Source organism: Enoplosus armatus, chromosome 15 (genome assembly GCF_043641665.1).
Source record: "Enoplosus armatus isolate fEnoArm2 chromosome 15, fEnoArm2.hap1, whole genome shotgun sequence".
Lineage (NCBI taxonomy): Eukaryota > Metazoa > Chordata > Actinopteri > Centrarchiformes > Enoplosidae > Enoplosus > Enoplosus armatus.
In genome coordinates this window covers 23059813-23075511 of record NC_092194.1, presented here as the reverse complement: position 1 = coordinate 23075511, position 15699 = coordinate 23059813, and the positions used below count along the sequence as shown (strand labels likewise).

Below are 15699 nucleotides of genomic sequence, written 5' to 3'. Positions count from 1 at the left end.
ATTATCATTATTATTATTATTATTATTATAAAACTGAAAATATTTCAGCCAGTTTCAATTTAAATTTGTTGTACATCAGAATAAAACAGGAAGGCACTGCTGCTAAAGTCATTAGATTGTATTCTTTATTGAACAAATTTTCATGTTTTATTAACTGATCTGATGTTTTAGCTGTCAGATAAATGTAATGCAGTAACAAAAACAATATTTCCCTCTGAAATGTAGTGTAGAAGTATAAAGTAGCAGAAAAGGAAAATACTCAGGTAAAGTACAAATACCTCATTTATTGGTATTCAGACCCTCTGTCGTCCACCTACATACACAATATATGATACTGAAAAATCTCAAGTGATAGTGAGGTGGATTGAGTTCATGAGACCCAGAAGACTTTACATGAAACACAATTAGAACAAGTTAGCGTTTGTCTCAGTTTGGTAACAACAATGAATGAAGTGAAATAGTTATTTAATTTTTCGTTTGGTTGTTTGTTTTTAAAAGATAGAGTAATTAAACAAACAAGTTAAAATCAGCTTCACCTCAAACAGCTGCTAGCATGTTAATACATCAGAAACTGCAGTACAATATACACGTGTTACTTTACTTAAAAACATTTAGCTGATAATACTGCAGTACTTCTACCTCAGTAACATGTTGAATTCAGTACTTTTACTCATAAGGAAGTGTAGTGTAGTATTGCTGTTGTTACATCAGTAAATGACAAGAGTGTTTCAGCCCTGTATCTTGTCTGACAGGCTGAGGCTCATTCATTAAACTGTCGTTATGTAATTTCCTGACAATGATGTCAGCACACTGAGAGGATTTTGTATTGTGAAGAGATTTCACTCTGTCTACAGTTGTAGAGCAGAAACAGATTGAGACATGTCACAGACACTCTCAACAGAGTGAGACATATCAAATATTTATTTGAATATAAATTTTATTATTATTATTATGACTGACAGTTCAGGTGAAAACAGAATATTGATAACTTAACAGAATAATAAAATATGTTTGTGTCATTGCATCTTTATTATGATTCCTGAGCTCAGCAGAAACAGTCAGAGTGAGACCTCTCACTGGTCACTAACGCAGCAGGAAGTAGCAACAGAAGAAGAAGAGACGAGGAGAGAGTCACGGTTCCTCTGACCGACTATCAAACAGCAGAGATAATCACTAATCAATAAATACAGCTGATCTAACTGTCAGTGTTGTTCACACTCGGTGTCAGGATGTCAGCGCTGCAGCTTCCTGCCGAGCTGTGGTTACAGGTTTTCAGCTTCCTGTCCTGGAGAGATAAATTGAGCTTGCGCTGCACCTGTTCATACTTCAGACACCTGCTGGATAAGTCCCGCCCCCTGTGGCGAGGCTTCAGCATCGTGCTGCGACACTTCTCCCGATACAACCGGCCGTTCTGGCGCAGCCTGGCGCAACGGCACGTGGGCAGCGTATTGGTACGTTCAGGTAAGAGAAAACACCTGAAGCAGCTCTCCACCTGGCTTCCTGCTCTTGACGCGCTGCGATTGGACGACTGGAAGGAAGGGGGCGTTGATGAGCTGAAACTGTTCCGCTGGCTGCAGCGTCTGTCCATCACTTCCTGTTCCATGCCGCTGAAGAACGTCAATTTCCTTTTTCCTCTGAGTCATCAGCTGACGCAGCTCAGCCTCTGTAACGTGCAGCTCACCTGTCCTACCTCTCTCCTGTTGTCTGCCGTCTGTCAGCTGACTCGTCTGGCCTCGCTGCTGCTGCACCATGACGGCAGTTTGAGAGTCCCGACACTCAGCAGCGTCCTGACTCACCTGACTGAGCTGAAACACCTGTCCTGGACCATGATCACCTACAAGACGCTGTCACATGACTTCTTCAGCCCCGCCCACCTCACAGGTGTGTTGACACGTATAATAAACAGATGTGTTGATATGTATAATAACAGGTATAATAACCGATATAATAAACAGATGTGTTGATATGTATAATAAACAGGAGTGTTGACATGTATAATAACCGATATAATAAACAGATGTGTTGACATGTATAATAACAAGTATATTAATCAGTACAATAACAGGTATGATGACAGGTGTGCTGACATGCACAGTAAAATCGCCTCATGGGAGCGACATCCGTGGTTGTTACCTGAGGCCGACTGACACGGCTCTAAATCTTCATGACTTTCGAAGGAGTTAAATATCACTTTATGTGTTCACTATGTGGCGCTAGAGAACACGCGGCAATTATGCATTATGTTGCCATATATGTGCAACATAATGGCCCTGGCACTTTTGTGCTCGGGTCCTAATGACAGGTGTGTTGATAGGTATAATGGGTATGATGACAGGTATGGTGTGTTTGTCTACCAGCAGGTGGCGGAGCTCTGCAGCTGTCTGACCTGCAGTTATTGAACTATGACGCCGTGGTTACGCAGGAAGTTCTGCAGCCTTTGTCCGCCCTCCACAGCCTGTCAATCTACCACCTGTACTCTGTACCTGGACCCACCTGTCACCTGCAAACATGGCTGACGTCACTGCCGCAGCTCCGCAACCTAAACGTGCACGGTGTGTCTCAACATCTACTGTGATTCTACTCATTACTCTACTGTGACTTTACTGTGAATCATGACTCTGCTATGAGTGTACTGTGACTTTACTATGACTTACAACTACTGTGACTCGTGACTGGATTCTATTGACTGGAATGTGACACTGCTATGACTCTTGACTCTAATGTGACTCTACTATGACTCAGCATTTTCACCTCCACTGACATTTTAACTCAACGCTCACACTTCAATTAACATACTTGAATAGGAAATTACACTTATTGCAGTACTTCCATTTTAACTGTCACTTCAACTTTGGTCAGTATTTTAAATGTTTCAACAGTAAATTGTCAGCAGGGAGCACACAAACATAGCTGTTCAGTTTTGCCTATTCTAGTTTTCGTTTTGAATATTTTAAGTCCAGTTTGGACAATGACATATCCATTACTTTCACTGAAGGAACATTTTGACTGCAAGACTTTAATTTCTGTGTTTTTGTTGTTGAAGCACCTGAGTGTTTGTTCTCCTGCTGCTCAGGAGGCCATCCTCTGGCGGCTTACGCTGATTTCCTGCCGTCCTCCCTCCTAAGTCTGACTCTCTGTGTGGATCTGCAGCCTGAAGACCTGCAGGTGGTCTCACACAGAGCTCCTCACTTAGAACACCTGCACCTGGAGCCCTGGAGCTCCTCCTCCAACCTAGTCAGACTCCTCCCACAGTTGTTTCCTCACCTGAGGACACTCCGAATCAGGTGAGTCACTGACTCCTGGTGACCTCAGCGTATGCATCAAACGTTCATGAATGGGCAACTCTACCTCCTGAGGAGATTGTTGTAGTTAATCCAGTTATTGATTATTGGGGATCAATAAATGACCTTGAAGAGTTCCGACCAACTGAAGCTCAGTCCAGACTGATAGGAAGTTGGTTTTCAGGAAAAACTAGTTTAAAATGTTACATTTGATTAAAATGAAACAGTTTATGTGAGTTCAACTTCTTTCTGATCGTCACTGTCTGCGTAGAAACAGCTGATTGGTTAAATTAATTATTAACATTTCTTCTTTTTTTCCTGGAGGAAATAAATGGTTTCTGTTTGTTTTCACGGTAACCTTCGTTTGTTGAGTTGAGGTTTTTTGTGTTTTAGACATCAGCATGTGTCAGACGGCGACTTCCTGCATCTGCAGCAGCTGCAGCGTCTCGACACTCTGGAGGTTCTGGATTCGTACTACAGACCAGACCCGACCGACCCGAGCTGGGTCGTCTATGAGCCAAGTCCTCGTCTGCTGCAGCTGGTCTCTGACCTGCAGAAACTGACCAATCACAGAGTCCGAGTCATCACCAGCTCACACAGAGACCCGCTCACCTGCCACTGTTTCTGACCAATGACAGAGTCTGACCACACCTGCACACAACACCTGCTGTGACATCACTTGTTTAATATTTAAATTATATTATGGAACTAAATGTGCCTTTTACATTAGCAGATGAATGTTGAATTACATATATATATGTGTGTGTGTGTGTGTGTGTATATATATATGTACACTGCTCAAAAAATTAAAGGAACATTTTGAAAACATCAGATCTCAATGGGAAAAAAATCATGCTGGATATCTATACTGATATGGACTGTGTAATGTGTTAGGAACGAAAGGATGCCACATCGTTTGATGGAAATGAAAATTATCAACCTACAGAGGGCTGAATTCAAAGACACCCCGAAAATCAAAGTGAAAAAATGATGCGGCAGGCTAGTCCATTTTCTCAAAATGGTACTCAGCACTGTACCATGTGCCCCCATGTGCTTGTAAGCATGCCTGACAACGTCGGGACACACTCCTAATGAGACGACGGATGGCGTCCTGGGGTTTCTCCTCCCAGATGTGGACCAGGGCGTCACTGAGCTCCTGGACAGTCTGAGGTGCAACCTGGCGGCGTCGGATGGGCCGAAACAATGTCCCAGAGGTGTTCTATTGGATTCAGGTCAGGCGAGCGTGGGGGCCAGTCAATGGTATCAATTCCTTCATCCTCCAGGAACTGCCTGCATCCTCTCGCCTCATGAGGCCGGGCATTGTCGTGCACCAGGAGGAACCCAGGGCCCACTGCACCAGCGTAGGGTCTGACAATGGGTCCAAGGATTTCATCCTGATACCTAATGGCAGTCAGGGTGCCGTTGTCTAGCCTGTAGAGGTCTGTGCGTCCCTCCATGGATATGCCTCCCCAGACCACCACTGAGCCACCACCAAACCGGTCATGCTGAACGATGTTACAGGCAGCATAACGTTCTCCACGGCTTCTCCAGACCCTTTCACGTCTGTCACATGTGCTCAGGGTGAACGTGCTCTCATCTGTGAAAAGCACAGGGCGCCAGTGGCGGACCTGCCAATTCTGGTGTTCTATGGCAAATGCCAATCGAGCTCCACAGTGCCGGGCAGTGAGCACAGGGCCCACTAGAGGATGTCGGGCCCTCAGGCCACCCTCATGAAGTCTGTTTCTGATTGTTTGGTCAGAGACATTCACACCAGTGGCCTGCTGGAGGTCATTTTGTAGGGCTCTGGCAGTGCTCATCCTGTTCCTCCTTGCACAAAGGAGTAGATACCGGTCCTGCTGATGGGTTAAGGACCTTCTACGGCCCTGTCCAGCTCTCCTAGAGTAGCTGCCTGTTTACTGGAATCTCCTCTATGCTGTTGAGACTGCTGGGAGACACAGCAAACCTTCTGGCAATGGCACGTATTGATGTGCCATCCTGGAGGAGTTGGACTGCCTGTGCAACCTCTGTGGGGTCCAGGTATCGCCTCATGCTACCAGTAGTGACACTGACCCTAGCCAAATGCAAAACTAGTGAAAAACAGTCAGAAAAGATGAGGAGGGAAAAAATGTCAGTGGCCTCCACCTGGAAAACCATTCCTGTTTTTGGGGTCGTCTCATTGTTGCCCCTCTAGTGCACTGTTGTTAATTTCATTAACACCAAAGCAGCTGAAACTGATTAACAACCCCCTCTGCTACTTTACTGACCAGATCAATATCCCAGAAGTTTAATTAACTTGATGCTATACTATTAAAAAGTGTTCCTTTAATTTTTTTGAGCAGTGTATATATATATATTTATTTATATATATATGTTAGATGTCTTGATTTAATGTTTTTATTAATAATATTTCTCCTCTCAGCTCCTGAATGTGTGTTTTGCAGTGTGGATATTTACTTACAAAGCACTGTAATATACATTTTTATGCTTATGATACCATCTTGTTGGCCATCACTGCAAACCAATCTAACCTTCTCCAGGTTACAGTCTGCGCCACGGACCTCAGACCTCTCTCATCAGGCCTCCTGACCTCTCTGTTTAATTTAAAGTTTGTTCGAAACTCCAAAAAGACAAAATGTGTTTATTTCACAAGAGCGTGAACTTCAGAAATTCTGTAACCTATCCATGCTCTACATGGAAATCTAATTGAGACAGAAGAGAGGCTACAGTAGGCAATATTATTGAATTATAATTTTCGGTTGAAATAACTAATTTTGACCATTGTATGTCACTAACATCTAACTGAACCCGCCCCTTTGTATTTAGTCTTTTAAAAAACTAGACCAGGTCTGAATCACCAATCAGGGGTTCTGTGTTTTTATTCCTCTCTTCCAACCGTTCTGATTCACACTCCTATCCAGAAAGAGGAACCTTCTGTAGATGCCCTCGTTTATACAAAGTCCATGTGATTGGCCAGTTACATGCTAGCTAACCCTGATTGGTTGTTTGATTGAGCACGTGCCACCTTGAGGATTGCTTTGCTGACTGTTTCTGCTCAAGTTCGCTGCATCACCCAACAGCATATATAAAAGGATCCATAACAAAGTAAGCGCATGACTCCCAATGTGTTGCAGCAGCAACATGCAGCTCAAGAAGCTGACACAGATAAGTCATTCCCTCCAACAAGAATCTATTTTCAGGGAAAGCCAAGGTGCTTTGCCGGTCTCTTAACACTTTGCCACCCTAAGGCACCCCCTCATGATCCACCCTGAGCTCCATGGGATCTTCTATGATTGGTGATGCCATTTTCCAAGAGAGCTGATTGGTCAGAAGGCGGTGCTTTTATACTATCCGTCATCTGGAACATAACCTGCTCCAGAGCAGCACGTTACCATGGCGATGTACCTTGGTAAGAAGGGAAGCACCATCGTAACCCTGAAGTTACTTCGCTAACCTCAAATCCTGCTCTGTACTACAGCTGTCAGAGTCTGAACGCTGACATTAACTGGAAACACGTTAGATGTAGAGACTGCCGTCTGCTTTAGCCAATATCTGTAGGTAAATAGTGAGGTCTGACACAAAATCTTTACATTTTAAATTGGACATTAACCTCACGAAACTTCCACCTGTCAACCAGAGTAAACTAAACCTGGGAATCACTGAGGACAATTTATAGTCTACAATCAAAAAATTGCACTTTGTTTTTATTCGACAGGCTGATTCCTACATTTTTAGATTCAAGTTCCATCTCATCTGTTCAGAACTCCTAATCTGGTTGTAATTATACTGAAAATAGACAATTATTTTAGTTTGAGTTAATGAGTTCATCAGAAGCTGATTTCCACATGAACATCCTTTAAAAAAACAACCTGTTTTTAGCACTTGTCCTAAATCTACACTTCATTTATTTGTTTTAACCAGATTAGTCTGAATTGATGACTTAAATGGCTGACTGATCTTTACATTTAAAACAACTGAGAAGACAAATACAGAAAACAGACTTTTAATTTGAAATTACAAACAGACTTCCTGTTTAGGTATTTACAGCTGAAAAAACATAAGCTCTATATAAAAAACAAAAAAATCCTCTTTCTGCTTTCATGCAGTCCATGTTATTTAACTCCCAGAATGCTTAGGTGTGATGGTGGGCGGAGTCTCCCAACAGTTTCCTGTTCACCTGTTGGTCTGCTGTTGTCACTCTGAAGTGTCGCCACCTTTCTGTTTTTTCTTTTTCTTCTTCTTTTTGGCACTTTCAGCAACCTGCAGGACACAAACAGGGTAATTAATAATTAAAAATCTTTTAATCATATCTGAACTTACTTATGGCCGCTTTATTTTCTTACGGCCGGTCTACGAGCGCTTATAACGCCCATTAGAAATTGATATTAATTCTGACTAATATGCATTTGTGAATTGGCCTGGCGATATCAAGCTACTGGTCAAAAGATTCAGTTCATAAAAATAACAGTTTTATGTTGAACTCTTCATGTAAACCACAGAAGTGACACCATTTAATTTAGAAAACCAAATTGTTTCATGTTAGAAGTTTTTAGTGTGTTTTAATACATGTACTGCATGAGCTACAGTCTTTAGGGCATCATGGGATGTTTGCTTTTTTCTGTATTATGTGACCTCCTGACTGCAGGTTGATATATTCATTTTCTGCCAGTATGTTTATTCTGTTTTTTAAAATCACATGGATGTTGTGTCTGATGAAAACCATGTAGGTCCAAACGTTCACTAATCACTAAATTTTGCCTCTTTTCCTTCGCTTTAAAATAACTCACCTCTGTATCAGGCTCCACCCCCTCCTCATCAGGCTCCACCCCTGCTTCATCAGCCCCTGCCTCTTCCAGTTTCGCCCTCTTCTCTTTCTTTTTCTTCTTCTCTTTCTTCACGCCCTCTGCAGACTGTGTGTTGGGCGTCGTTGCTTCACCGTCGCTGTCTGTCGCTTCCCTCTTCCTCTGCAGAGCACAAAGGTCAGAGGCTCGTCAGCTCGTGATACCAGGTTTTATATCTGGTAGGTTAGACTAGTACTACATAATCCCTGCGCTCACATTGATTGCAACAACAAAAATGCAATATGCAAAGTGGACATGCAGAGCCCAACGCAGGTCTTCTTGTAGTTGCCTTAGGTAACTGAAACACCTGAACTGGTTTAAGAGAACCCCCGTCCACACACAACTTGAGGAATACATGATTCTGATAAGGGGAGTTTACCTTTGCTGAAGCGTCACATGACTCATCCGTCACCTTGGAGATGCTGTCAATCAAATCAAAGTTATTAATGAACAAGATTTAAAGACGTTATCTCAACATTTACACTGAACAGTATGACATCACTGCTCTGAGGTCAGTCTGATGACATCACTGTCCTCAGGTGAGCTGCAGCTCAGAAAACAGCAGAGTGAAGAAGCTCAAACCTGAAAGTTTCTGTAGCAGACTGACTCCCTCAGAGAGCACATCAGCTCGGTGAGGGATAACTGTCTGCAGATATACCCAACAATCTTCCGTCCTCCAAAATCAGCTGTCTGTACTACTAAGACACCCGTGTATCTGTCCCACCCTCAGGTGAGGTGTACCTGTAGTCGACGTACTGGTTCTTCCAGTCGTTTGGTGTGCTGCCGTTTGGTTTCCCGTGTTTGTCGAGGAGTCCTTTCTGAATCATCATTTTCTTCTGACTTGCCTGATAAAAAACAGTTAACAAGTTAATATGGAGACTACATATTCATTATTAAACAGTAAGGAGATTTTAATCACTTTGATCAGAAAGGATCAACAACATCAGGCATACCTTCGGACCCAGACCCCACTTCCGAGGATACGTGTCTCTCTCCATAATCACCCTCTTTATCTTTGCCACAACGCCGTGATCGCATGTGGAGATCACAGCTGTCGTCATCAGAGCAACAGCTGGAGGAGAACAGCCTCATTAATAATTCATGTCACATTTAATCTATTTAATCTCTGAGTTGTTAATTAATGAAAGACCTAAACGTATCCAAACATTCAAGGAAGCCATCAGAAAAGGGTGATAGATAGAAAGTCATCACGGCCCAAGAGCTACTGACGCTACTCAACTCATCATGTGGCTTCACCTGCAACACACACACGTACATACATACATTTCTCTCACCTATACAAATGGCTTCCCCCTTGGTTGTTATGACGACTATGTCCTGGTTCAGCTCAATGCCGTCTTCGTACCTGAGGACACCGGGCAGCATGATCTTGGCCCCATAACAGATGGCGTTCACCTGGAGACGCAACAGTACAAGTCACTCAGGTTTGTTTCATTAATTAAATAAGTGTCCAGTTTATTAGTAACACCGAGCTGAAAGGGTTTCACAGATGAGTGTTGGGAAACAGCAGCAGTGTTTCAGACGAGGAAGACTCACAGCGCTGTCCTTCATCACCAGACGTTTGTGAGACACCAGCAGTTTCTCCAGAGGGAAGACAACTCTCCTCAGATACGACTCGTCTTTGTTGTGATCAAACTGCCACTGAGCGTCCAGGACATCGTGCATCGTCACCATGTGGTCCTAACAAATGAAGTCAGACTGCGCGTCATACATGTGATAATGTCAGCAGCATTGAGGCAACACAGTCTTCACAGATGATGTAATCTGTGTCTCTGCTGCAGGTTTGTGTTCCAAAGTTTAATTACCAGACCTGCACGGACCAGCAGGGCTGAACTCAACACTTTGGCTGCGTTTTATTGTTCAACATTTTCATCTGTATAAAATGTATATGTTATAGGTCTGGACATTATTAGGTTGTTTAGTTCACTCAACAGATTTAACAAAATCTCATTGATAGCTTAATATTTAACTGACACATGTCATAACTGCATTAATATTTACTTAAGATTGTTGAAGTGTTGCTTGTTGCTTCTTTATTTCCAACATTATCTGTAAACGCATGGAAAAGTTGCTGTTTTGAAAGATATCGGTGGTTCCATTTAAACCTACCGCCCACTTTCCCTCTGCTCTTCAAGTGGCCTCCATGCTGTTAGGCAATATCAAAGGCTGAGGGGAAGTGAACCAGGTGACCAGGAAGTGATGCTGACCTTCTCTCCCATGACTCCAGATCGGACTCTCCTCAGTTCCTGCATCTGACCTCCGACCCCGAGCATTAGACCCAGGTGGACACACAGAGTCCGGATGTAAGTTCCTGCCTCACAGCTCACCCAGAAGATTCCTGCAACACAGAATCACACCACCTCTGACTGACATCACTGTGACACAACTGATAAACCCTAAACATTAAAATTAAGAAAACTTTAATTCTCCGTCTACAGTTTCAGTTTAGATTCATCGAGGTTAAAATTAATTTATTAATCAATCCTCAGATAATAAAACATTTTGAAAGCTGTCAGATTTAAAACACCGACTTGACTAAACTAAACTGATTCCAAAATTGCAGTCAGCTTTTTTCTAGCACGTCAAGTTTTTTCTCCACAGCTTACCCTCCAGATAAGCAAAATTCCACTTATTAGCTGTAGTAAGACTTGCCAGCTGATTACGATTGGACTCATCTACAGCTATGTGGCAACTTGTTTGTGCAGTCACAATTGACAGTGCGGTGAGAGGTGTGTGCAGCTACCAATAGGTCAGTACTATCACACACATATCTGTTAAGTACAGTATTTTTCATATTTTTTAAGAAAACAGGGATCCTATAGTTCAAAAACTTGACGTGATAGAGAAAAACTGAGATCAGTTTTGGATTCCGCACCCAAAAATTAGTTAAAAACAGCTGTCAGACCTAACTCAACAAAAATTGTGTTCCCCAGTGTTATTGATCTTACCCAGCCTCCTCTCAGGGTCGTATTCAATCAGTTTGCTCTCGTAGATTGTTCGGACTCTCAGTTGACGTTTGACAGCGGCGATCAGTGGCGGTCTCTGGAATAGAGCGCCAGTCAGCGTCTCTAATGCCTGCAGACATAAGGTGAGTCAGTGAGGGTCAAATAACTGACAGCCAGCAAATCAGAGCGAGCACCAGGGCTTCTCAATCTCAGGAAAATATCCTATCAAGGTTTTTCTGACCTTGAATGTTGTTTACTGTGATTATTTCCTAAATATTAACACACAGGTCTGTTTGTTCATGATTATCCTGAACAGAATCTCTCTTTGTTTCTGCATCTAATCAATATAAAAATAAATTGATCAGCAGCATGAAGTTCTTAGACTTACCCGAGCCAGAGTGTGTTCGCTCTCTACCGCATTGTGCAGCCGAACAATCCCCACATACTCTTTACCTGCAACATACACAGAGAGTAGTGAGGAGGGCCACTGGTTTTTATTGTGCTCACACGCTTGCCTGCCAGGTGGAGAGATTTAGTATTACAGTTTCATTATAATGTCACAGGACAAAGTGTCAACAGCTTTCTTTAAGAAACAGGGAGTGGTCATCTGTGTACCGGCACTCTGCTGGGACTTGACCAACCGCGTGGCTCGATCCACACAGACGATCAGACAGCCGGTGACCTTGGGGTCGAGCGTCCCGCTGTGACCTGTCTTCTCTACCCGCAAGATCCTCCTGATCCACGCCACAACCTCATGAGATGACGGGTTCGCCGGTTTATCCAGGTTGATGAAGCCCGACCTGAGAGGAAGCAGGAAGTGTTGATGTTTCTGTTCCGAAAGCTCAGAGTATTGGCAGTATTACAGCATAGCATTTATTTTAAGGTTACCTGACATAATCCTGGATGTTTCTCTTCAGAGGGTTGCTGCCGTTCGGTAGGGGAGTGTAATGAGCTGTCCGGATGTTGAGTTTATCAAAATTCTGCAGAAAACAAAAATTAAACTTATCAGACTACTACCTTGTGGATCGGTACTTGTTTCGTAGGTTGCTGATTTTTATTCAGTTATTTCTTATCAGCAAACAGTTTTATTTATCTGCTGGTTTGATATTGTAATATTCATTTTTCTGACTTAACAGCTTTATGAACAGAAATATTTAATTACCGTTTAATATATTACTTGCATCAACACCTGTACAAACAAATTCATCCTCTCTGCCTTAAATCTCAGGATTGTGTGATCAGAACAGTAAGTCGTCTTGGCGGCAGTTGGTCGAGTCGTTCTCTCCGTACAGTTTCGAGTCATTGTCCGGCAGAACGCCAGGACAATGCCGGCACCGTGGTGGAGAGGCCCCGCCCCCAGAACAGGAGCAGAGGCAGAGACTGTGCCAAGATGGCCGCTCAGAGAATGGATAAACTGATTCATCACTTCACACGTTGAAGAGATCATGTTGATAGAGAACCATTATGTGTAACAGGACACTCAGATTAAACGGTGATTCATCATAAGCCGATAAGTCTTCAGTGTCAGTGAAATGTTACTTCAGGAGATTCTCTTGATGCGATTTAGTTCAATTTTAAAAGTGAAAAAACTTTGACTCGTCATCTGATCTTTTTTTCCTTTTCAGTTATTTCATCAGATCTATTGACTGAAACATCTTCACTCAGTTCCTGTGATGACTGTTAGCCATGTCTGTTGTCTGCATACGTACGAATATTATACACAAGATCAGCACATTATTTGGCAGAAGTACTGATAGAAAACATGTCGGTTTCTTATAAAGTACATTTGATTACAGCAAAGTTTCAGTTTACATAAACGCAGTACTTATTACATTTTGGTATTTAAATTACAAATCTCAACATGTCAGTTTTATTCTGGTTAATTGGTGTTTTAACAGATATGTTTAGCTTCAATATTCTCCGTGTTCACATTCAAAATCATAATTAAAACACATTTCACCATCCCTTGATGACAGTCATTTATATAAACCAGTCATAAGAGAATTAAGTCATAATTCTCATGCAGCAGCATATTAGTCAGCTTTGAAGCCAAATCATCATCAATGTAATCTAAGTTATTCAAGAAAACATGCGACTTGTCTGATTTCTGACAGATTAAAAGCCTCTGAACTGTAAAGCTTTCCAAGGTAGGTAAACTCCAGTGTTTTACCTTCAGTAACAGAGGCCACTGTGACGTGTCCAGAGAGGCGGCTTTAGACTCTGGTTTGATGAAGAAGTCTGCGCTTTGTTGGATCTCCTGTTACAAAAAAAAAATTGTAAATTCATTCAGAAGAAAATAAACTGAACCTCGGGTGGTGAAATGTCACTCACTCCGACTTCTTCTTCACTGAATGTTTTGGCCTTCTTCTTCTTCTTCACAGACGCTGCTGAAACACAAATCACATGTGGAAACATTAAATTCAGCAAATCTTCAGATAAAGTCCTGACAGTTTCATTCACAAAGAAAAACTATAATTATTTAGATAGAATGTGGTTGTACAGTTATTTTATGAAGTTAAACTAATCTGAATTCAAGATTAATGTAATGAAATGTGCCTCAAAACATTTAAACGGTTGTTTCAATTTTTGTCTCCGTTTAACTTTGTTTCAGATTATTAATGGAGGTTAGAGAAGCAGCCCACGTGGCCTCTACCCCGACAACACGTGGTGGTTAGCATCAGGCTAACATACAGAGTCAGCAGGCCAGTGTGAGCTGATACAACTAAAACATCAAACGGCCCATAATTCATCTTCGTATTATACACATGGCATTTAATGGATTTTAATCAACAATAGTTGCACTCTCTTGTAAATGGTTAGCCAAGGCCGTCAGCTTCGGTGTGATCGAAATCACGCGGCTTCACATTTCCTCACACAGCCCCTGAAATGTGTCCTGTAGTTGAACAGATTTGTAACCTGTTTGTTTCTATACATTCTTTTTTTTTTATGTGAGCCGCCACACGTGGGTCCTGCAGGGAGCCGTGAGCAGGCAGGCCCTCCGGCTGTAAAAACTCCAACATATCCTACATTACTGCTGGTTTGTAGACGAAACACATGCCGAACTAACAAACAGAGTGTACGGATTAAAAAAACAAGAGTAAAACACCAAAACAAAGGCCGGCTACCGTTACAGCTTTCCTTAAATCGCAGCTATATTTTGAAGATTTTGTCAATGCAGTCTTGCGTCTAACGCAGACAAACGACGTGACTGGACGTTTCAAAAAGCAACAATAACAGATTATGTTTGCGCACATTAACCAGGTTCAGTTACGCGTGGAGTGAAATTATAAATTTAAATGGTCAGATTAGTCAAAGTTGAGATGGTTTCAGTAAAGCGTGCAACAGACTCACCTTCTGTGTCCGCCATTTTCAACTGAGAGGCTCTGCGCAGAGACCGCGACTTTCCTCGTCCGTCTTCTTCTTCTTTAGTGCCTATTAGTGGTTGGCAAACCAGGTTAAAGGTGCATTACCGCCACCAACTGGACTGGAGTGTGTAACAAGCGATTATGCAGGGAAAAAACAAAGCAAAAAACCCTCTAGATTACTTTAACTAAATCGGTTTCTTTTAAAACTGAAGAATTGTCACAGTAAATGTTGCCGCTGTTTCGCCAAGAGATCTGACAATAAAAAGTCATGGTGTTTTGCCCTCCGCAGTGATTGAAAATGGTGATTTTTTTGAAAAGACATTTCTAAAAACCTTATTGAACAGTACCGGCAATATGTCATTTCTAACAGTGACTATGGGAAGTATTTGGAAAAGTTTAAATACCACATTTGGGCATTTGCAATTCAATTTAGCAAGGAGTTAGCTCCCATGCAATTAATAAAAACATATAATAGAATAAAATGACATCACATCAAATATGTTTGGAGAAGATGATCTGCCCCACGATTAGATATATTTTTAGTTTTATATATATATATAGAGAGAGCCAATGGTGCTTTTATATGATCCATATTAAAATGGATTGAAGAGGGTGAGAAAAATAGCAAGTGTTTTTTTATTTATGGGAATTTTGAATGGGACTCTATGGCAACTATATGACTGAAAGAATCTATGGGTGCCAAATTTGTCACATATAGGCAGTGGGATAAGGCAATCAAGCACATCAAATTTGATGGCTGTACCACTTACGGTTTAGGAGTTAGAAGACGTCAGAATAAGGCTTTCAAAGTTTTGAAAAGAACATGGTGCTTTCAAAACTGAATGAATCATAAGAGAGTCGTGAGCAATGACAGTATTGAAGGAAATATTGTAATTCATTAAGTAGAAATACACCGTTAGAGAGAGTATGGGGTATGATTTAAAGAATGTGAAGAAGTAGAAAATGGAACCCCTCAAGGTAGTATAGTCCAATATAATTTCTATTATGATAAATGAAATATTAAGCGATGTAGGTGGGTCTATTGATGGGGTTGTGTGGAAAAGACAAAATATAGAGTTCATAGTTAAGAAGTTACAACAAGCAATAGAGAATGAGGCTAGAATGGGATTTTGGATTCTCAGTTATAATTTTGTTCAGTTATTTCAGTTTTTTTACGAAAAGAAAAACTTAAACTATAAAGAGAAAACTTAGAAAGAGTAGATTGTTTCAAGTATTTGGGGGTTTGGTT

At 41.7% G+C, this 15699-nt stretch overlaps 2 protein-coding genes and 1 non-coding gene across 5 annotated transcripts; 1 reads left to right on the top strand and 2 right to left on the bottom strand.

The window, feature by feature from the left end:
• The first annotated feature begins 1229 nt into the window (after window positions 1-1229).
• On the top strand, window positions 1230-4054 carry LOC139297962 (uncharacterized). The gene is made up of 4 exons (XM_070920775.1): window positions 1230-1881; window positions 2361-2552; window positions 3074-3284; window positions 3675-4054. The coding sequence occupies exons 1-4, from the start codon at window positions 1230-1232 to the stop codon at window positions 3907-3909; spliced, it is 1290 nt and encodes a 429-aa protein (XP_070776876.1). The 3' UTR covers window positions 3910-4054.
• Window positions 4055-7265: 3211 nt separating this feature from the next.
• Window positions 7266-14452, bottom strand: dkc1 (dyskeratosis congenita 1, dyskerin). Of its 3 annotated transcripts, none has more exons than XM_070920096.1 (15): window positions 14426-14452; window positions 13417-13458; window positions 13256-13342; window positions 11974-12065; window positions 11701-11885; window positions 11474-11538; window positions 11089-11215; window positions 10348-10478; window positions 9677-9820; window positions 9415-9535; window positions 9073-9191; window positions 8861-8964; window positions 8499-8541; window positions 8066-8242; window positions 7266-7538 (listed from the first exon to the last, which is right to left on the bottom strand). In XM_070920096.1, exons 1-15 carry the CDS (start codon window positions 14450-14452, stop codon window positions 7473-7475), a joined length of 1530 nt encoding a protein of 509 aa, XP_070776197.1. In that variant the 3' UTR covers window positions 7266-7472. The 3 variants fall into 3 exon arrangements, with proteins under 3 accessions (XP_070776197.1, XP_070776195.1, XP_070776196.1); XM_070920094.1 differs by having other exon boundaries at window positions 13417-13472; window positions 14437-14452; XM_070920095.1 differs by having other exon boundaries at window positions 13417-13469; window positions 14437-14452.
• Window positions 9295-9371, bottom strand: LOC139298453 (small nucleolar RNA SNORD83). The gene has a single exon (XR_011598719.1). It is a non-coding gene; the product is annotated as a small nucleolar RNA SNORD83 (small nucleolar RNA).
• Window positions 14453-15699: the final 1247 nt, after the last annotated feature.

Bases quoted from the DNA above. Each gene is read 5' to 3' on its own strand.
- LOC139297962 (XM_070920775.1), top strand. From the start codon at position 1,230: ATGTCAGCGCTGCAGCTTCCTGCCGAGCTGTGGTTACAGGTTTTCAGC. The intron at 1,882-2,360 runs GTGTGTTGACAC...GTCTACCAGCAG, and splicing joins CAGCCCCGCCCACCTCACAG to GTGGCGGAGCTCTGCAGCTG. The intron at 2,553-3,073 runs GTGTGTCTCAAC...CCTGCTGCTCAG, and splicing joins CCGCAACCTAAACGTGCACG to GAGGCCATCCTCTGGCGGCT.
- dkc1 (XM_070920094.1), bottom strand. The intron at 9,821-10,347 runs GTCAGCATCACT...TTCATTTGTTAG, and splicing joins CTGGAGTCATGGGAGAGAAG to GACCACATGGTGACGATGCA. The intron at 9,192-9,414 runs GTGAGAGAAATG...GTTCTCCTCCAG, and splicing joins GGGGGAAGCCATTTGTATAG to CTGTTGCTCTGATGACGACA.